The sequence below is a fragment of the Carcharodon carcharias genome, chromosome 33 (assembly GCF_017639515.1).
Source record: "Carcharodon carcharias isolate sCarCar2 chromosome 33, sCarCar2.pri, whole genome shotgun sequence".
NCBI classification, from domain to species: domain Eukaryota; kingdom Metazoa; phylum Chordata; class Chondrichthyes; order Lamniformes; family Lamnidae; genus Carcharodon; species Carcharodon carcharias.
In genome coordinates, this window is record NC_054499.1 from 8,193,951 (window position 1) to 8,215,329 (window position 21,379).

The 21,379-nt window shown below is 43.9% G+C and overlaps 1 protein-coding gene across 1 annotated transcript in view; it reads right to left on the bottom strand.

Annotated features, from left to right (window-relative positions):
- Positions 1–233: 233 nt before the first annotated feature.
- Positions 234–21,379, bottom strand: part of LOC121272233 (very-long-chain 3-oxoacyl-CoA reductase-B-like) — a 53,181-nt gene continuing 32,035 nt past the window's right edge. Inside the window, exons 7-12 of the mRNA XM_041178760.1 lie at positions 20,606–20,640; positions 19,083–19,164; positions 12,753–12,818; positions 9,662–9,845; positions 1,577–1,628; positions 234–390 (exon numbers count right to left, since the gene is read on the bottom strand). Coding sequence (XP_041034694.1) covers positions 234–390; positions 1,577–1,628; positions 9,662–9,845; positions 12,753–12,818; positions 19,083–19,164; positions 20,606–20,640 — 576 coding nt within the window. The remainder of the gene's footprint in view (positions 391–1,576; positions 1,629–9,661; positions 9,846–12,752; positions 12,819–19,082; positions 19,165–20,605; positions 20,641–21,379) is intronic.

Sequence of the window (21,379 nt, forward strand, 5' to 3'; positions counted from 1 at the left end):
AGGGTTGGGGTTGGGTTGGGTGGTTGGGGTTGGATGTCAGCTTTAAGGGTTCGGATTTAGGTTAAGATTTGCGTTACTGACCATGGCTAGTGATCAGGATTAGGGTTTGGGCTGGTAATTAGGCTGTTGGCAGTTAAATTTAGCAGCACATTGTCATTAGCTGCACCCCGTACCTTCCATGAGATTTTCTTAGCTCAGCGATGAATCACAAAACAATTTCATAAAGTGTTCAGTCAAGGATCCTTCCTTTCAAGCCAATTTTGTTCCATTTTTCCAATTCTGCATTTCTCACAGAAAAACGCATCCTGGATATTGGACTTTGGAGCTTTAGACACAAGACCAGGCAGGTCCAGGTTGCGGATGGTTTCAATCCAAATCATCAGGTCTTTCCTGAAAAAAAACAACCTTCCAGCGGGTTCCATCACTCACTTCTTCGTCCAAAATCCACCTTTCACCTTTATTGGAGCTTTTTTTAAAAAGATATTTCTTCGTTCACGGGGATGTGGGCGTCGCTGGCTGGGCCCAGCATTTATTGCCCATCCCGAGTTGCCCGCTTGAGAAGGTGGTGGGTGAGCTGCTGCCTTCTTGAGCCGCTGCAGTCCCATGTGGTGTAGGTACACCCGCCGCGCTGTTAGGGAGGGGGTTCCAGGATTTTGACCCAGCAACAGTGAAGGAACGGCAGATATATTTCCAAGTCAGTGGCTTGGTGAGTGGCTTAGAGGGGAACTTCCAGGTGGTGGTGTTCCCCATGTGCCCGCTGCCCTTGTCCTTCTAGACGGTAGGGCTTCGCCACCATGAAGGTTACCTAAGACACTCCGCTTCTCATTTTGTACTCGCAGTCTAAGGCCAGGATTTGGCGTCTCAGTGTAAGTTGTTTCTTGATTTGGCCTCCGAAAGGAAACCTGCCACAGTCCACATCACTGGGACATCTATTTTCCACAGCTCCTTTTTTGCAGCATTCTGTGTTTTGCTTATTTATGCACGATTGGCGGGGGAGGGGGGGGTGGTGAGGTGAGGGGTGAAGCGGGATGTCCCCGCCGCCCACCCTCCCCTCAACGCGCTTCAGCTTGTCCATGTGCCACCCCACCCCTCTCCTCATTCCTCTCATCCAAGCTGTGTGGACGGTGTTTAAGGGCAGCGCCGAGGAGGGAGTGAAGCCGGGTGAGAAGCCAACGCGAGCTCTGCCTCAAAAGACAAACCGTCAACGGCTGAACACACGAGCGGCGGGATCGAGCGGGAAAGAAAAGAGGCGCTCTGATTGGTGGAACGGCGAGCATGGGGAGGGGGGGGGGGCGGTGGTGGAGGAGGCGTTCTCCACGGAGCTCGCGCGCTTTTGCTGTTGGGGTTTGAAAGCCCAACGTCCCCGCCCCCCAAACCGCTGATCCTCTCATTAGTTTCCCGTGTAGCCCGCGCGCTCTCTTGCTTCTCGCGCTTTTACCGTTGGGCGCGGGGAGAAGTGGGGTGGTGGGGGGGGGGGGGTGCGCCTTTGAAAGCCCCCTCGCCCGTGGTGACTTATCCTCCAATCAGCGCTTCGCTTTTTTATCCCGCGCGCTCTGCTCCGCATCGCGCTTCTGACCTCGGCCATGTTGCCTGTCGGTGCGCTCGGAATTGGAAGTTTCCCATCCCTTCTGAAAAAAAAAAGTTTGCTTGTAAAAAGAGAATCGAAGTCCAATTTTTCAACCCCGCATCTGCTTTAAGATAAACTTTATTTCTGGCTGTGGTACATGGAACGCACAGGCTCAACGTCCCTGGGCCTGTCCAAAATTGACCAAGGTCCCTTCCCAGATCACTGGGGTTATTGGAGTCTCCAATAATTAAAGATTAATTTCTGGGGCACTCCTGCCAGCAATCCCAGGAGAGAGAAAAAAAAAACACTGGGTGACATTAGGAAAAGTATCTATCAAGACTTTGGCTATGAGCTGTCACCATGTGTGGTAGTTTGACTGACAGTCAAAAATTATACAGTCAGATTAAAAGAGACAATGGCTTTGGGAACAGGAAGGCGGGACACCATGAGGAAGGACATGTTGATGCCCAATGGCAGGGCTGTAGGGCCAGGTTGAATGGAGATGGAATATAATGGGATAAGTGGAAGGTTGGGTAGGAGGAACAGAGGTGACCATAAGACATAGGAGCAGAAATTAGGCCATTCGGCCCATCAGGTCTGCTCCGCCATTCAATCATGGCTGATAAGTTTCTCAACCCCATTCTCCCATTTCTCCCCATAACCTTTGATCCCCTTACCAATCAAGAACCTATCTATCTCCGTCTTAAATACACTCAATGACCTGGCCTCCACAGCTTTCTGTGGCAATGAATTCCATAGGTTCACCACTCTCTGGCTAAGGAAGTTTCTCCACATCTCTGTTCTAAAAGGTCTTCCCTTTACTCTGAGGCTGAGCTAGTCTCTCCTACTAATGGAAACATCTTCCCCATATCCACCCTATCCAGGCCTTTCAGTATTCTGTAAGTTTCATCTGTATGATTCCCCCCTCATCCTTCTAAACTCCATTGAGTATAGACCCAGAGTCCTCAAATGTTAAGCCTTTCATTCCTGGGATCGTTCTTGTGAACCTCCTCTGGACCCTCTCCAGGGCCAGCACATCCTTCCTGAATTACTGGGCCCAAAATTTCTCACAATATTCCAAATGTGGTCTGACCAGTTGATTTATCCACCTACAGACCTTTCAGTTTTCCTAGCACCTTCTCCTAGGTTATGGCCACCATACTCACCTCTGCTCCCCAGCTCGCTTGAACTTTGGGGATGTTACTCATGTCTTCCACCGTGAAGACTGACGCTAAGTACCTATTCAGTTCCTCTGCCATTTCTTTGTTCCCCACTACTACTTCTCCAGCGTCATTTTCCAGCGACCCAATGTCCACTTTTGCCTGTCTCTTGCCCTTTATATATCTAAAAAAAAACTCTGGCAATCTTTTTTTATATTACTGGCTAGTTTACCCTCATACTTAATCTTCTCCCTCCTTATTTCTTTTTCAGTTGTCCTCTGTTGGTCTTTATAGGCTTACCAATCCCCTGGTTTCCCACTGCTCTTCGCCGCATCGAATGCTTTCTCTTTAGCTTTTATGCTGTCCCTGACTTCCCTTGTCAGCCATGGTTGCCTCGTCCTCCCTTTAGAACGCTTCTTCTTCCTAGGGATGAATTTTTGCTGTGTCTCCCAAATTACTCCCAGAAACTCCTGCCATTACTGTTCCACTGTCTTTCCTGCTAGGCTCATCTCCTAGTCAATTCTGGCCAGCTCCTCCCTCATGCCTCTGTGGTTGCCTTTATTCAATTGTAATGCCGTTACATCTGATTCCAGCTTTTTCCTCTCAAATTGCAGGGTAAATTCTAGCATATTATGGTCACTTCCTCCTAAGGGTTCCTTCACCTTAAGCTCCCTTATCAAATCTGCCTCATTACACATCACTAAATCTAGAATTGCCTGTTCCCTAGTGGGCTCCACCACAAGCTGCTCCAAAAAGCCATCTTGTAGACATTCCACAAATTCATTTTCTTGGAATCCACTACCAACCTGATTTTCCCAGACTACCTGCATATTGAAATCCCCTGTGATCACTGTAACCTTGCCTTTCTTACACGCCTTTTCTATCTCCTGGTGTATATTGTGCCCCACATCCTGACTACTACTTGGAGACCTGTACGTAACTCCCATTATGGTTTTTTTACCTTTGAGGTTCCTCAACTCTACCCACACAGATTCTACATCATCTGACCCGACGTCACTTCTTGCTATTGATTTAATTTCATTTCTTACTAACAAAGCAACCCCACCCCCTCTGCCAACCTGCCTATCTTTTCGATAGGATGTATATCCTTGGATATTTAGCTCCCAGTCCTGATTCCCTGCCAGCCATGTCTCCGTGATGCCCACCACATCATACCTGTCAATTTCAATCCGCACCACAAGCTCATTTACCTTATTTCATATACTGCATGTATTCAGATACAACACCTTCAGTCAGGTGCAGAGTATTTCTTAAATGGTGAAAGCTTGGGAAGTGTTGATGTCCAAAGGGACCTGGGTGCCCTTGTTCATAAAAGAATAATCGCGGAAAACTAACATGCAGGAATCAAATGGTTTGTAAGCCTTTATTGCTAGGCAACTTGAGTACAGGAATAAAGATGTCTTGCTTCAATCATATACAACCTTGGTTAGACCACACCTGGAGTATTGCGTACAGTTTAGGTCCCCCTACCTAAGGAAGGATATACATACCATAGAGAGGATGCAATAAAGGTTCACCAGACTAATTCCTAGGATGGCAGCGCTGTCCTACAAGGAGAGATTGGGGAGACTGGATGTGTATTTGCCAGTGTTTAGAAACACAAGAGGAGATCTCATTGAAACTTACAAAATTCTTAAGGGGCTACAACAGATAGATGCAGAAGGGGTGTTCCCCCACTGCCTGGGGGCGGTGGGGGGGTGGGGGGGTGGTGCTCTATAGAATCTGGGGACAGTATCAAAATAAGAGGCAAGCCATTTAGGATCAATATGAGGAAGAATTTCTTCACTCAGCTTAATGAATCTTTGGAATTCTCTACCCCAGAGGGCGGTGAAAGCTCAGTCATTGAATAAGTTCAAGACAGAAAATCAATAGATTTCTAATTACTAATGACATTAAGGGATATGGGAATAGCGCAGGATAATGGCATCGAGATAGATGATCAACCATGATCGAGATGAATGGTGAAGCAGGCTTGAGGGGCGACTGGCCTACTGTTGCTCTTATGTTGCTAAAGGATCATGTACTTGACACGTCTAATTAGAGTGACCACGGGAGCAAAATGGTGCATATGTGGACATCCAATGAGGAAAGGATTGGGAATTGTTAAACGGACAATTGTCATAGAATCATACACACAGAAGGAAGCCATTAAGTCCATTGTACCTATGCCAACTATTTGAATGATGTATCCAATTAGTCCCACGCCCTTGCTATTTTTTCTTCAAGCATTTATGCAAGTACCTTGTGAAAGTTACTGTTCTACTTCTCCCACCTCAATATTTAAATTCCGTCAACACTCGCTCTCTAAGCTCACACACAAATATGGCTGCTTAGCAAAATATTCGAAGGTAGTTGAGAAAAGGCTGAGCCAAGGAGAGCACCAGGGACTGGGAAGCCTGTACAAGCCATGGAAACAAGTGTCAGGAGTAGGCTGCGAACTTTAAAAAAAAAACTTACTAGGAAGAGGGATTACTAAAGAAAATAAAATGGTCTGCAGCCAAGATTTGCAATGTTAAAATTTGTATTTTTTTTAAAAAAACTTCATCCATTAGGTGGTGTTATTAAACTTGGCAAAGCTACAAAGCATTGGTTGCGATGAGGTGACCTCTGAATTCACCATTTGACATGGAAACAAATGCAACAGAAGTGTGAGGTCATCCACTTTGGATTCAAGAATTACAAATCAGAATTTTTTGTTTTAAAAATGGCAGAAGACTAGAAACTATAGAGAAGCAACAGGGTTTGCTCATTGAGATGCACAGATCATAAAAAGCTAGTCAAAGCAACTAAAATCAAACACAAAGAAAGTTGACCTTTACCTCAGGTTGGTTGGAATATAGAAAGGGGGAAGAAGTGATATTTTAGTTGTACAGAGCCTTTATTAGACCCATCTGGAATAAGCCCATTCAGTTATGGACACTGCACCTCAAAAGGTCATGCTTGCTTTAGCAGGAGTTGCAGTGCAGATTCACCAAAATGATACTGGTGTTGGAAATGTATTTTTATAATAACATAGACATAAGACTGTTTTGTGTGCCAAGAATGGGTTCTCGACAGAGTCAAGATTTGCAAGTTTATTTCACGCTTGATAGCAAAGAATGCAACCATAACATTGCAAAGTATTTTGCAGTCAGTTCCTTGAGCGGGAGCCAAAATGGGTGAAAGTGAAAATCACTTGGAATGAGCATTCACAGATTAAACAGGAAATCTGGATACCTGGTTGGGATTCTTGGTTTTTCACATGGGACTTCCTCAGCTGGTATTGGTTTACATTCACCATCAACAATGCAATGGGCCTCATTACAGGAGGCTCCTTCATAGATTCTGACCATGCTCTCAGCTTTTGTCACCTGAGACTTTCCTTCTGATACCCTATGCTCCCAAGACTGGAAGGTATTTGGGTTTTAGTAAAGCATAGAACGTCATATATTTGACTTTGCTAAGATGCATAAACAGTTTGAATTAGGCCAAAGTGCAAACATTGCATGATTTAGAAAGCAGCCTGCATCTGACCTCCCTGCACAACTTTTCAGCATCTGTGCCATCAGGTAAAAGCAGTTGACACTAGCTTTAAGCATTTAATATTTACAGCTTATCAAACAAATTTCTTTACTAGCACTGCATCATAACCTCAACATCCTGTTTAATGGAATTCCACAAGTGTTCATGCAAAGCGCCACAGAAGTGTTAACAAGATGTCAATATGCATTTAGAAAAGTGATGTGCAATTCAATAGCCACGAGCCACATATAGCTAACCAGGAATTCCAGTGTGGCTAACTGCATTTTTGATTATTAAGCAACAATATATTAACATAAACAAACACTGTTCAGTTCCTGCTTCTGTTCTTATCTAAAACAACTTGTCTAACTTCATGCTTTTAAACCTTCTCTCAAATTCTAAAGAGCTTCTGACTTCTTTCAAAATCCTAGTTCAGGTCAACAAAGCAGAACTTTAATACCTTAAAAGTTGAGGAAACCACTTCAGCTGACCCAACAAATTCAGTTACGTGGATCGCATTAAAGATGCATTGAACCAAACCAAACACCAGATAGCGAGAAAACAACACAATAACAATATCAGAGAAATATGAAAATTGACTATCCCCAACCAAGCTCCTTCAATCACATTGCAACTATGTTGTCTTGTATTTGCTCCTCCATTTTTCCACCAGTGCTATTCTCTTTTTAGACTGTTTCAACAGATTATTCATGCTGATCTGGGTCAGTCGGAACCATCCTGGAAACATCCTTTCGATGAAGAAATCCTGGACAAACAGTTTTTTAAAAAAAGTTCAGGATGAATTGGCATCTGGTCCCAACACAACCAACACCTCTACTCCCTCCATTCACACACAAACAACACTTCCTTCTTGAGGAAACTGCAGATCACCTCATGTTAAAAAGTTCTGGAGAGTAGAACTCTCTGGAGTGCTCAGAGTGTAATCAGATATTGGGGTGCTGAGACTCACTGGGGCACAGCTCTTAAGAAACTGGTCCCTCTTTTTTCTCCCCAACAACGCATTCTCACTATGTGAACCTAAAGAGAGTGTTGGCTCCCAGGCTATTTAACCATACAGGGGTGGGGGGGAAAGAGAGATGTTGACACAGCCAGGCCTGAAGCACACATTTTTACTGTCAACAGAAGTGACTAAATAGCAGAATTTTGGCTAGTATGACTCAACCACCCCTTCAGCAACAAGGCTAATTTCAGTTCCCCAATTACTTCCCAGGTCAAGGTTAGGAAGTGCATGGCCTCTAATTTCCACTTTTGCAGTGTCAGGAAGACACGAGAGATGGGATGTGGCACCTCGCTATCAGTTCAACCCTTTGATATTAGGGCTTCAAGGTGCTGTGCTATCATACGACATTCTCATTCCACCCAGCCATTCCTCATTTTCTCACTACCTCGTTGCTTAGGGGCAGTTTCACAGGTATCAGCTGTGTCAGTTTTTTTAATTCATTAATGGGATGTGGGCTTCGCTGGATAGGCCAGCATTTATTGCCCATCTATAAGGTGGTGGTGAGCTGCCTTCTTAACTGCTGAAGTCCATGTGGTGTAGGTACACCAACAGTGCTGTTAACCTGCTCCTGGGCCTGGCCAAGTTGGCCATTAACAAGTCCAGGCAGCGGGCGATCGAGGGGGGAGTCCCGTCCGATTGTTTGTCCCTCTTCTGCAGCTACGTTCGTGGCTAGGTGTCCCTGGAGAGGGAGCACGCGGTGTCTGCTGGCATTCTCGAGGCCTTCCGTGCTCGGTGGGCACCGTGGGGACTGGGGTGTTTTATTGACCCCTTTGATCACATTTTGGTTTAATGTTTGTAAGTTTCCTTTAAACTTTGTCCTTAGTTTTACAGCTGACCTGACAGGGGCTGTGCTTGATTTACCCCTTATTTTGTTAATTTAATTTAATTGTTTTAACTCCAAAAGAGTTACAGTGCTGTTAGAGAGGGAGTTCCAAGAATCTGACCCAGCAACAGCTGATATATTTCCAAGTCAGGATGATTAGTGACTTGTGGGGGAACTTATAGGTGGTGGTGTTCCCATGTATCTGCTGCCCTTGTCCTTCGAGATGGTAGTGGTCATAGTTTTGTAAAGTGCTGTCTAAGGAGCCTTGGTGAATTCCTGCAGTGCATCTTGTAGATGGTACACATTGTCTGTCAGTGGTGGAGGGAGGTGAGTTACTCATCACAGGATTCCTAGTCTCTGACTTGCTCTTGTAGCCACAGTATTTATATGGCTAGTCCAGTTCAGTTTCTGGTCAATGGTAAACCCCAGGATGTTGAAAGTGGAGGATCCAGTGATGGTAATGCCATTGAATGTCAAGGGGTGATGGTTAGATTCTCTCTTGTTGGATATGGTCATTACCTGGTACTTGTGTGGTGTGAATGTTACTTGCTACTTGTCAGCCCAAGCCTGGAAGTTGTCCAGATCTTGCTGCATTTGCTTCAGTATCTGAGGAGTCGTGAATGGTGCTGAACATTGTGCAATCATCAGTGAACATCCCCACTTCTGACCTTATGATGGAAGGAAAGTCATTGATGAATCAGCTGAAGATGGCTGGGCCTAGGACATTACCCTGAAAAACTGCTGCAGTGGTGTCCTGGAGCTGAGATGACTGACCTCCAATAACCACAACCATCTTCCTTTGTGCTAGGTATCACTCCAGCCAGCGGAGAGCTTTCTCCCCGCCCCCCACCCCTCCGACTCCAATTTTGCTAGGGCTCTTTGATGCCACACTCTGTCTAATGCAGCCTTGCTGTCAAGGGCAGTCACTCTCACCTCATCTCGAGAGTTCAGCTCTTTTGTCCATGTTTGAACCAAGGCTGTAATAAGGTCAGGAATGGAGTGGCTCTGGCAGAACCCAAACTGAGCATCAGTGAGCAAGTGCTTCTTGATGGCATTGTTGATGATCCCTTCCATTACTACACTGATGATGGAGAGTAGACTGAAGGGACAGTAATTGGCTGGGCTGGATTTGTCCTACTTTTTGTGTATAGGACATACAGGCAATTTTCCACATAGCTGGGTACATGCCAGTGTTGTAGCTGTACTGGAACAGTTTGGCTAGGGGTGTGGCAAGTTCTGGAGCACAAGTCTTCAGTGCTATTGGCAGAATAATGTCAGGGCCCATAGCTTTTGCAGTATCCAGTGCCTTCAGCCATTTCTTGATATCACGGGGAGTGAATCGAATTGGCTGAAGACTGGCATCTGGATTGCTAGGGACCTCCAGAGGAGGCCGAGATGGATCATCCACTCAGCATTTATGGCTGAAGATTGTAACAAATGCTTTTGCACTGATGCGCTGGGCTCCTCCATCATTGAGGATGGGGATATTTGTGGAGCCTCCTCCTCCAGAGAGTCCTTTAAAATGCAGAAATACTATTGTTTAGAATGCACAAAATGGCCCTTCATACCAAGGTAAAGCACAGCAGAAACTTTAGCACTTGCCTGCATGGCATGGGACCAGCAGCCATTTGTCCGCTCTCTTATCCCAACAGTGTTCAGGGCTTCCCGGACATAGTCATCAGCTTTCTTCACAAAAAAAGTGGTTTCCATTTCATATGTCATGCCAGTGGAGACCAGGAGAGGCAATACACACTGAAAGAAGAAGAAAAATTTATCTCAGCCACGTCATTTACTTTTCTTAATTTTGGAATATTTATTATTTAGTGTGGATGGAAAGAAAGTTGCAAAATATCCAACTATTCCAATCATATCTTGGCCTTGCTTACATCTTACGCTCTCCAAGTTTCAACTCATCATTACAAACGGGAATGCGAGAAGCGTGTATTTGATCTCACTACTCCATAGGCCATACCATTAATTGAAAAGTTTAATTTTTCCATAAAAACAGATGATCTATTTCTCCTACTGATGCCCAGAATAAAAGGGTCTTCAGCCAGGCTTCTTTCAATAAATAATAAACATTGTTCTGAGTTTTAAAAAACTTTTTAACAAATTGCAAGTACTAGACAGAGAGAGAGAGCCCGAGAAAGAGCCAGTTAGGGTAGCCTTCCTTCCTCAGCTTATTCCCCAACAAGACAGCCTTCAAAACCAGCAGGTTCGCAACTTCAGTATTTTTCTCGCCCATGTGATTTCCAGCAAGTTACCAATCTTTGCCTTTTCAGCTCTTTTCCCCATCAATTAAAGTGATTGCAATTCGAAACAACCAGGTCTTCCTCAAGTAGCTCTAAGAAGAGGCCTTTTTGTTGACCTTTTTTTAAAAAAAAAATCCCAGGTTAGCATCCAAATGTACAAATAATGCCATGTCCTTTCATTTTGTAAAGGAAAAATTCAGTCTTGAGAGATACGATTCTAACATCATTAAAACTCCATATGTTTACTCACATCAAGTCCTATATACACATGACCTTTGGCTCTACATCTGGCAACACCTCAAATTTAAAATTCCTATCTTCATTTTGAAATCCCTCCCTAGTCTCACTTTTTCCCAATTTCTGTAACTTCCATCAGCCCTACAACCCTCCGAGACCTCTGCACTCTTCCAATTCTGGTCTCTTATGCATTCTGAATTGCCCCCGCCCTACCATTGCTGGTCAAGTCTACGTCTCTTTTCCCCTATCAGGCATGCTTTAAAATCTAACTCTGAATAAGTTTTTGTTCACTTGTCCTAATCTCTCCCCCTTATATGTTATTTAACAGCACTCCTGTGGGATGTTTAATTACATTAGAAAGGTGCAAATGAATGAATTAGATGACAACTTGCAAGATCAGAGATATCACTGTACTTTCAGCAGCCAGGATTCTCATGGCAGGAAACATGTGTTAGACCCTGCATAAAGCACCATCTGCACTGCCCATTAAACATAGCATAGACAGGATGAAAAAGAAGGGAAATTTGCGTTAGGTTCTTGGGGCATTCCCAAGTACTAACAAACTACTTTGAAGTACAATCACTGTTACATAAGCAAACACAGCATAACCCACAAACCACAAGTTAGATAAATGACCAGTTGATCAGTTTTTAATAATGTCACTCAAGAGAGAACTGTTGGCAAAGATACCAGGAAAACTCCCTCTCCTTAAACAATGCTAATCTGAACAGGCAAATGGGCCTCCAGTTGAGCATCTCATCTGAAAGACAGCACCTCTAGCTGTCTGACAGCACCACTCCCCCAGTTTACATTATGTGCTCCAGTGTGGATTGGGGCTGGAAATTAATCTCCCAACTCAGAAGGTAAAATTGCTATCAGCTGAGCCAAGCTGCCTTCAAGCAGGATGATTAGTGTGCCTTCGCCTCAGAGTAACTCTCCCTCCTGCACAATGGGGGTCTTTCTATCTCCCAGATCAGCTATTCAAAGCTTCTGAGCATGACAGTCAATGGGCAGCTTGTAATTCAGATTCAGAGCTACAAAGAACTGTGCTCAAACATTTTATATAGAATTTACAGCATAGAAACAGCCCAATCAGCTCAACAGGCCTGAGCCAGTGTTTCTTTATGCTCCACATTAGTCTCTCACCCTAATTCAGCTAACAATAACAGTATATTCATCTAGCGTTGATGTAAGAGACTTCCCTTCCATCAGTTTAAGAATTTCAACTCAGGAACTAGCCAACTGGATCACCCAATCTCAAAAGATCCTGGGTCAATTGTCCCTTCAATATATTTTTCCCCTCTCTGCCTGAAAATTATTAAAGTTTTAAACGGACCAGAAACCCACAAGTGCCAGACCCAACTGGCACTTTTTAATGTAATAAAACATCCCACAGGAGTGTTATCAAACAAAATATAGTGGGGGGGGGAGATATTAGGACAGGTGAACAAAAATTTAGTCAAAGAGGTGCATTTCAAAGCATGCCTTAAAAGGGAAAAAGAGAGGTAGACTTGTCCAGTCAGATGGTGTTACTGGGCTATTTGACAGCTGTAAAGATAGAACTTGCATTATATTTAAACACCTTTCATGACTTGTTCCAAGGCGCTTTATTGGCAATTAAATTCTTTTTAAGTATAGTCACTGTTGTCTTGCAAGGAAACATAGCAACTAAATTTGCACGCAGCAAGTTTCCACAATCAGCAATGAGATAAATCACTAAATAATCTTTGTTGATGATGTTTTTGGGATAAATATTGTCCAGGGCACCAAGGCGAACTCTCCTGCTCCTTTACGTCCAATCTGGAGGGTAGACTGGCCTCTGTTCTAAATCTCATCTGGATGACACCACCTCTGACAGTGCAGTGCTTCCTCAGCACAGCACTGGAATGTCTGAGATATTCTGGGCTCAATTCTTCGAAATGGAACATGAACCCATAGCCTTCTGATGTTCAGCTAAGGCCAACAGCTCAAATTAGATAAGATGAAGCACCAAAATGAGACATTATTGGATAATGGTGTTGGGCAAAGTGAGAGCATAGCTCAGCTCACCTACTTTGAGCATCCGACGATCCTAGTCACAACCACATTTGTGAACACTATTCTACAATTCTCATCTTGAGCATTTTTTGTCAACAAGTGGAAAAAGAAAACTAAAGTCATTTTGCCATACCTGTATGATAATCCCATTTTGCTTGTACTCTGTATTCAGTGCTTGAGAAAAGAAGTCAACAAAGGCCTAGGGAGAAAAAATAACCCAGAGCCCATTTATCTAATGATTTATGGCCCTGTGGACCTCTTCATCTATTATACAAAACATTCAAGTAATGCTAATCTATATAAAATCACTGGTCTGTGTCCAGTTTAGAAAATATGCCAAGACATTAGAAAGAGTGTGGGATTTGTCAAAATCAGGAACGAAAGACTTCAGTTGTGGAGAGGCCAGAAGAGCTGGGCTTGTTCGCCTTAGAGCGGAGAAAGATAAAGGCAGAATTAACCAAAGTATTCAAAATTATAACGATAAACTAGGAGAAACAATTGTTACAAGATGTCCATTTTTTTTTAAAGATATAATTTCTAATTTCTTTTCTGGCTGGATATAAAAGAAACTGAAACCCTCTAAAAGAAATGAGACTGCCCAGATGGCTACAATATACAGCTTGCATTCCACCAAGTGGGGATGAAAAAAAACCCCTGGGGAGTATGAAAGACCCCGCCATCTCCTCTTGGCTTTACACTATCCTGAAACTTTAAAAATGGTTCTGAGATGAGACATCAAAATGTAATCACCTAAAACAATGATGGCAGCAGACATGGACTAACACAGGCTTGCCGAATCTTTTCATGCAGGGGGCCACATTTTGCATATTTTTCCCACTCAAGGGGATGGTTAGCAAATTTCCGAAAGATGAGATTTGGCACAACAATAAACAGACTTTCAAGAAAGCTAGTTAAGGTTTTAAAGGGAAGAAACAATTGCTGAGAAAAATTACAGCAATATCACAGGAATAAATCGTTAAATTTTTAAAAATTGCGAAATGACAAGAGTGTGAGATGGTCAGAGTGTGTGTGTGTGTCCGGGCAGTCTCAGGGTGCACACTCACTCGCCCAAACACCCCCCCATCCGCAGCCACCCCCCCCCCCCCACCCACCCCCCCACCCCCCTCCCCCCACTCACTGAGTTTGCCCTCTGTCTCTCTCAGAAGAATTGTGCCCAGATTTTGCAGAGTGACCATTCCAAGAGAAATCTGGTGCGAACTGAGATCTCTTGGGAGTAAAACGTGGAACTCCGCTCCATACAACTTCACCCAAGAAAACAACTAAAGACAGCTACAGTGTCAAATCACCACATCAAGAGCATCCAAAACACAGCTAATCATAAACTCCTTTGTTTCATCTTCATGAACTGCAAAAAATCCTCAAGTCTGCCCTCTTGTTCTGCCATCTATACTAGTGTGTGCTCGTGGGCCCAGTGTGTGACATATGAATGGCAGTTGCGGTTTACCTAGTCTACTTTTTAAAATTCCGGAAATAGTGCCAAGAAACTTCTTTTAATTCATTTATAGGATGTGAGCATCGCTGGCTGGGCCAGCATTTATTACCCTTCTGTAACTGCCCTTGAGAAGATGGTGGTGAGCTACCTTCTTGAACCGCTGCAGTCCACGTGGTGTAGGTACACCCACAGTGCTGTTAGGGAAGGACTTAAAGGATTTTGACCCAGTGACAGTGAAGGAACGGTGAAATACTTCCAAGTCAGGATGGTAAGTGACTTGGAGGGGAACTTTCAGGCGGTGGTGTTCCCATGTATCTGCTGCCCTTGTCCTTCTAGATGAAAGCAGTCGTGGGTTTGGAATGGCAGGAAGGTACAGAGAGAAAGAAACCTAAGAATACATCAACAGTCAAGGCTAGAGGTTATAAAGGTAACAAAAAGACAAAATTGAAGGCTCTCTATCTGAATGCACGAAGCATTCATAGCAAAGTAAATGAATTGGTGGCCACATCAAAGTAAATAAATATGATCTGATAGCAATTACAGAGGCATGGCTACAGGAAGACAAAGATTGGGTCCTTAATATTGTGGGGTAAATGACATTCAAGAATAGGAAGCTAGGTAAAGGTGGAGGGGTAGCACTGTTAATCAAAGAGGGCATTGGTGCAATAATTAGAGATAACCTTGGTTCAGGAGATCAGGATGTAGAAATGAGTTTGGGTGGAGATGAAGAATAGTGGGAGTGGTCTACATGCTCCCTAACAGCTGCCAATGTAGGACAAAGTATTCAAGAGAAAATATTTTGTGCTTGTGATAAAGGGACATCAGTAATCATGGGTTATTTTAATCTACACATAAACTGGAAAAATCAAACTGGCTGTAGTAGCCTGGATAAAGAGATCTTAGAATGCTTTCAAGATAGTTTCTTAGAGCAGCATTTTCTGGAACCAACCAGAGTGCAGGTTATACTAGACTTAGTATTGTGTAATGTGACAGGATTAATTAATGACCTCAGGGTAAAAGGCACCCATAGGCAGCAGCGACCACAATATGATTGAATTTTACATCCAGTTTGAAAGGGAGAAGAGTGGGTCTAAGACTAGCATCTTAAACTTAAATAAGGGCAACTATGTGAGGATGAAAGCTGAGCTAACTGAAGTGAACTGGGAAGCTAGGCTAAAGGATATATCAATAGAAAAGCAGTAGCAAACATTTAAGGGGATACTTCAGAGTATTCAGATTAAGTACATTCTTATTGTGTAGGATCTTCGGGTCGGCGAGCAGGTACGGGGCCCACTTGCCGAGGCGTAAAAAGATGCGTGGTGATGTCAGGCGTGCGTCCCGATGTCACCGTGCATCATTTATTTTCAGTTCAGCTGCGTGTCCGCCGAACTGTCAAAGGCCTATTAAGGCCATTTAAAAAGCCAATAAAGCAATTAGCTGAGCTGCCCATTCAACCTTAAAGTTTGCAGACAGGCGAAGAGCCCAGGCGGCCTTTGCATTTTTCTTGGAACCTCATCCACAGGCGGGATGAGGTTTCACGAACGTTTTAAAGTGTTTAAAAAATTTCTAATAAAATTAATGGACATGTCCAAGCTCATGTGACAGTTTCACATGAGGGGACATGTCCTTACATTTTCTTTTACCTTTATTGAATGTTTTATAAGTGAAAGTAATCTCCCGAGGCACCTCTGTGCCTCTGGGAGATTTCTGCGTTCTTTCGCACGCATGCGTGAAAGAGCGCACTCCCCGACTCAGGCAACAACACCCCACCCCCTGCACAGGGAGTGCTCAGTGCTTCTGGGCGCATGTCGCACTGGGCGGGCCTTAATTGGCCTGCCCACGTAAAATGGCGGCACCCAGTTGATCGGGGGGCGCCGATTGGCTGCGTGCCCACCCCCACACAACCCCCATAACGGGGAGAAAATTCTCCCCATTATAAAGAAAAATTTTAAGGGGAGGACCCACCATCCTTGGTTAATTAAAGATGTAAGGAAAGCGTCAAACTTCAGGAAAAAGCATACAACTCCACAAGGATGATTGGCAAGACAGATGATTGGACAGAATGTAAAGAATGGCAGAGAGTGATTAAAAGGTTAATCAGGAGAAAGAAACTACAGCATGAGAGGAAGCTAGCTAGAAATGTAAAACGGATAGGAAGAGTTTCTACAGTTATTTAAAAAGAAAAAAAAGTAAAGTGAGTGTTGGTCCTCTACAGAGTGACAGTGGGGAGTTAATAGTAGATTATAAGGAAATAGTGAAAAAAATGAATAATTTTTTTGATTCTGTGTTCACTATAAGGGTTACAAAAAAACATTCCAGTAATAGCTGCAAATCAGGAGGTGAAAGGGAGAGAGGTACTTGGTGAAATTGAAATCACTAAGGAAATGATACTGAGCAAATTGATGGAGCTGCCGGCTGGAAAGTCTCCGGGTCCCGATGGACTACACCCTAGGGTCTTAAGAAGGTCGCTAATGAGGTAAGTCAATGTGCTGGTGTTAATTTTCCAAAATTCCCTAGATTCTGTAAAGGTTCGTCAGACCAGAAAGTAGCAAATATAACCCCTCTATGCAAGAAGGGAGAGAGGCAGAACACAGGAAATTATAGGCCAGTTAGCTCAACATCTGTCATGGAGAAGTTGGTAGAATCGATCATTAAGGAGGTTATAGCTGGGCATGTAGAGCCCAAGGTAATCAGAAAGAGTCAGCATGGTTTTGTGAAAGGAAAATCATGTTTTACCAATTTATTGGAGTTTTTTGATGAGCAACATGCACAGTGGATAAAGGGGAGCCTGTAGACATACTGTACTTGGATTTCCAGAAGGCATTTGATAAGGTGCCACATTAAAGGTTATTATGGAAAATAAAAGCGCATGGTGTAGTTGGTAACATATTACCATGGATTGAAGATTGGCTGGCTGGCAGAAAGCAGAGTATGCATAAATGGGTCTTTTTCTGATTGCCAGGAGGTGATGAGTGGAGTTCCACAGGGGTCTGTGCTGCAGCCTCAGCCTTTTACGATTTACACCAATGACTTGGATGAGGGGAGTGAAGACATGGTAGCTAAATTTGCAGATGACACAAAGATGGGTAGGAAAGTATGTTGTGAAGAGGACACGAGGAGATTGCAAATGGATATAGACAGGTTGCGTACGTGGGCAAAGGAGTTTAATGTGGGAAAATGTGAAGTTGTTCACTTTAGTGGGAAGAACATAAAAGCAGAGTACTACTTAAGTGGAGAATGGCTGCATAATTCTGAGGTGCAGAGGGATCGAGGTGTCCTAGTACATGACGCACAAAAAGTTAGTATGCAGGTACATCAAGTAATTAAGGAGACTAATGGAATGTTATCCTTTATTACAAGAGGGATTGAACATAAAAGTAAGGATGTTATACTTCAGTTAGGCAGGGCATTGATGAGCCCGCACCTCAGATACTGTGTACAGTTTTGGTCTCCTTATTTAAAGGAAGCATGTAAATGTATTAGAGGCAGTTCAAAGGAGGTTTACTAAACTGATGCCTGGAATGAGTGGGTTGTCTTATGAGGAAAGGTTGGACAGACTAGGCTTGTTTCCACTGGAGTTTAGAAGAGTGAGGGGTGATTTTATGATGTATACAAGATCCTGAACGGCCTTGACAAGGTGGACGTGGAAAGGTGTTTCCTCTTGTGGGAAAGTTCAGAACTAGGGGGCACTGTTTTAAAATTAGGGTCGCCCTTTTAGGACAAAGATGAGGAGAAACTTTTCTGACAGTTGTGCGACTTTGGAACTCACTGCCTCACAAGGTGGTGAAGGCAGGGTCACTGAATATTTTTAAAGGCAGAGGTAGGTTGATTCCCTTGCCTAACCAGAATCTGAGATTATCTGGGTTAGCTGGCAATGTGGAAATCAAAACACAAGAAAATCATCCATGATCTTATTGAATGGTGGAGCAGGCTCAAGGGACCAAATGGTCTACTCCTGCTCCTATTTCTTATGTTGTTATGGAAGGTACTGCCGAAGGAGCATTGTTGAGTTCCTGCAGTGCATCTTGTCGACGGTACAGACTGCTGCCACCGTGCATCAGTGGTGGATGGGGTGCCAATCAAGCAGGCTGTTTTGTCCTGGATGATGTCAAGCTTATTGAACGTGGTTGGAGCTGCACTCATCCAGCAAGTGGAAAGCATTCCATCACACTCCTAACTTGTGCCTTGTGGACAGGCTTTGGGGGTCAGGTGGTGAGTTACTCGCTGCAGGATTTCTAGCCTGTTGTAGCCACAATATTTATATGTCTAGAGCCTAACTTAAGGCCTGTCTGACTAATTCTTTACAATATGAAAGCGTAAACAGTGGGACTCCTGCAGCATTAGCAAAGCGCACCCTCACTAAATTCACATAATAAAAACTTGTTATGGTCAGACCTGGAGTGGGACAATAGGAGAGTCATTTCACCCTGTGTCACATGGTCATAACACACAATTTCCATTGGCAGACAAGTTGTTTACCAGAGGATAAAGGTATTTTGCAAAAGAGCCAGGAGGTCAGATGAGAAATTTTTCATGCAGGTTACTGTGATCTGGAAGGATGGTGGAAGCAGATTCACTTCATAACTTTAAAAAAAGGGAATTGACTTAGAAGGGGACAAATTGTAGGGCTACTGTGAAAAGAGCATGAGGCCTGGAACTAATTGGATAGCTCTTTCACAGAGCGGACTGACTGAATCACCTCCTTTTGTGCTGTAAGGTTTTAATGATTCGACTTCAGTCGAAGCTTTCTACACAGAATAGAAATAATCAGAAATCATTTATTTACTATGTGGGCCCTAAACTGGGGAACATCCACCCGAATAGTCAGTCAGGTTTTATAGTCTCAAGTCATCCAAGGGTCAAGACCTTTTGACAGCATTCTCAAAAGTATCAGTCTAGATTATACTCTGAAGTTTCTGGAGCAAGGCCGGATTCTGTAACCTTCCCACTCAAAAGGAGAAAGAGCTATCCACCGAGAAAGTTGAAAGCATAATTTTAAAAAGGAAATACCTTTGTAGCTGAATACATGGTGATCACTGGATGTGGGTGAGTCCCAGCTTCTGAAGAAATATTGATGATGATGCCCTTTTTCCTGCCAAGTTCAAAACAAACGTCATCACCTGAACGTAAAGGCTGAGGCAGGTTTTTGAGATGAAGAAGAGTCGAGACCCATGGTACAGGACACCACAGGAGATTGGAAAGAGAGGGAGCAAATATTTGAGGTGAAATTGGCGATGGGGGTGGGGGGAGGGGTGGGCGGTGTGTGAAGGGAAGATAGACAGGAGTTGAGGGAACAGTTCAAATTTTCATTTGAAAGATGGCACCTCCAACAGTGCAACACTCCCTCAGTACTGCACTGCAGTGTCAGCCTGGCTATGTGCTCAAATCTCTGATGTGAGACTTGTGCCCACGAGTCCAAAGCTGGAGCTTCAAACATTTGGACTGCCTCAATTTCATGTGAGCTCTGTCTCTCCCACCTGCTGCCAACCACATCTGAGGAAAGCGTGGGATCGTCAACAAATGTGAAGGAGTTGAATTATGCACTTAACTCCTGGAACAGTAAATCTGGTTGTAAAATGCCATTTGTCGTTCACTTTTTTTTAAAAATTGCAATGTGCATTTCCCTTTTGTTTAGAGGAGATATCGGACAGCCCACTACACCTGAAATTTAAAAGGGCTGAATCTTACTGCCGGCTTCAGGACAAAAAAAACCGCAGGTACTGAACCCACATTTGCCAGCAGCAGGTCTGCTTTGGCAACTTTGCTGCAAGAAGTCTCCTAATCCTTATGGCAGGCCAGCAGGCTCCTGATGCTACTTGTCCAGTCCAGAGGGCTGGAAGCTCCGAAGCCTCAACAGGTTCACCAAGGGGCAGGCAGAAGACCTCATAGGCACTTGGAAATGGGGCTCCAGTCTGTAAAAATTCAAATTTAGGGGGCCAAAGGCGGTAGGCCCTGTGGAAGAGGGAGACATTTCTGGGGGTTGGGTGGGTGGGGGGAAATTGTTGGAGCTGCTTGATGGGATGCCTCCACGTTGGGCCATAAAGCTTCCTGTTTTGATGGCCCACTGGACTGCCACAGGGAGGTCACCTCCATGAAGCTTCTCCATACAATGGATGTGCCAACCCCACCATCAGCAAAATGCCAGTGACCCCATAAATGGGCCCTTAATTATGCAAATAAATTATGTAAAAGCACCGTTGCAGAGTGAGCGCTCAACCTGCCTTGCAGCTCGCCATTGGGAACCACCCCAACACAGCTCCCCAATGTATTACAGCCATCCCACCTCGTTCCCAACTTTTAGGGACCAATAAAACTCAACCCCTAGAATGAAACTGATCCCAACAATCTGGATTTTAACATTTAGTTCTTTTCCCAAACCCACCTCCAATTTGCTTTGACATCCCACGATGTGAAATTGAGGTATTGAATTAATTATAAATTAGAATAAACTTCAAAACCAACCCGTCTTCACCTTTACAGTTGAATTTGATAAAACATAATGTAACCTCCCAAGTAACAAGCTGCTGCCATACCTTTTCACCATGTTGGGGAGGACAATTCTGGTCATCTACCAAAGAGGATAGAGGCACGAGTTAGACATGACACACTCATAAAAAGGGAAATATTAAGCACTATCAAAGTTACAGGTTTCTTTTGCATAAACTACTACTACAAATTATTGAAAGCTATTAATCGAAAGGGAACACTGGGAGCCCATTTTAAGATTTGGTTGTTGTGCACAGCCAGTTTTTACAATGCTTGGTACCCAAGCTTGTTACATGGCCACACAAGGTCTGGGCAGTTGCGTGGCCAAGCATGCCTACAACTTAAGCCGGAATATTGCTCGCAACTTATTCCTGGCAATACAACTTGCAATTATACGCCGGATTCGACAGTAAACTGTCCTCAAGGCACTTTACAGAAATGTTATCAAAATTTGACGTTCAAGGCTATATTAGGATTTGGATCTAGAAACAACCACACACAGACCGGAATTAAAAGTGTATGAGCAATCTGGCCTCTTTAATTGAAAGAGTGTCTTTAGACTCTCTTCTGCTTTGCAGACTCCCTCTACTGGTACAACTCTGTATGGCAGCTTTAAGTGAACAATTTACAAGCTGCAATTTAAAAACACTAATACACTGCAGGCAGGTGACCAAAAGCTCAGTCAAGGAGCATCTTAAAGAAGGAGAGAGGTGTGAAGAGGGATTTCCAGAGCTTGGAGCCCAGGCAGCTGAAAGCATGATCACCAATGGTGAGGAGAAGGGAATCATGGGGGTGCCCCCAAGAAGAGAGAATAGGAGAAG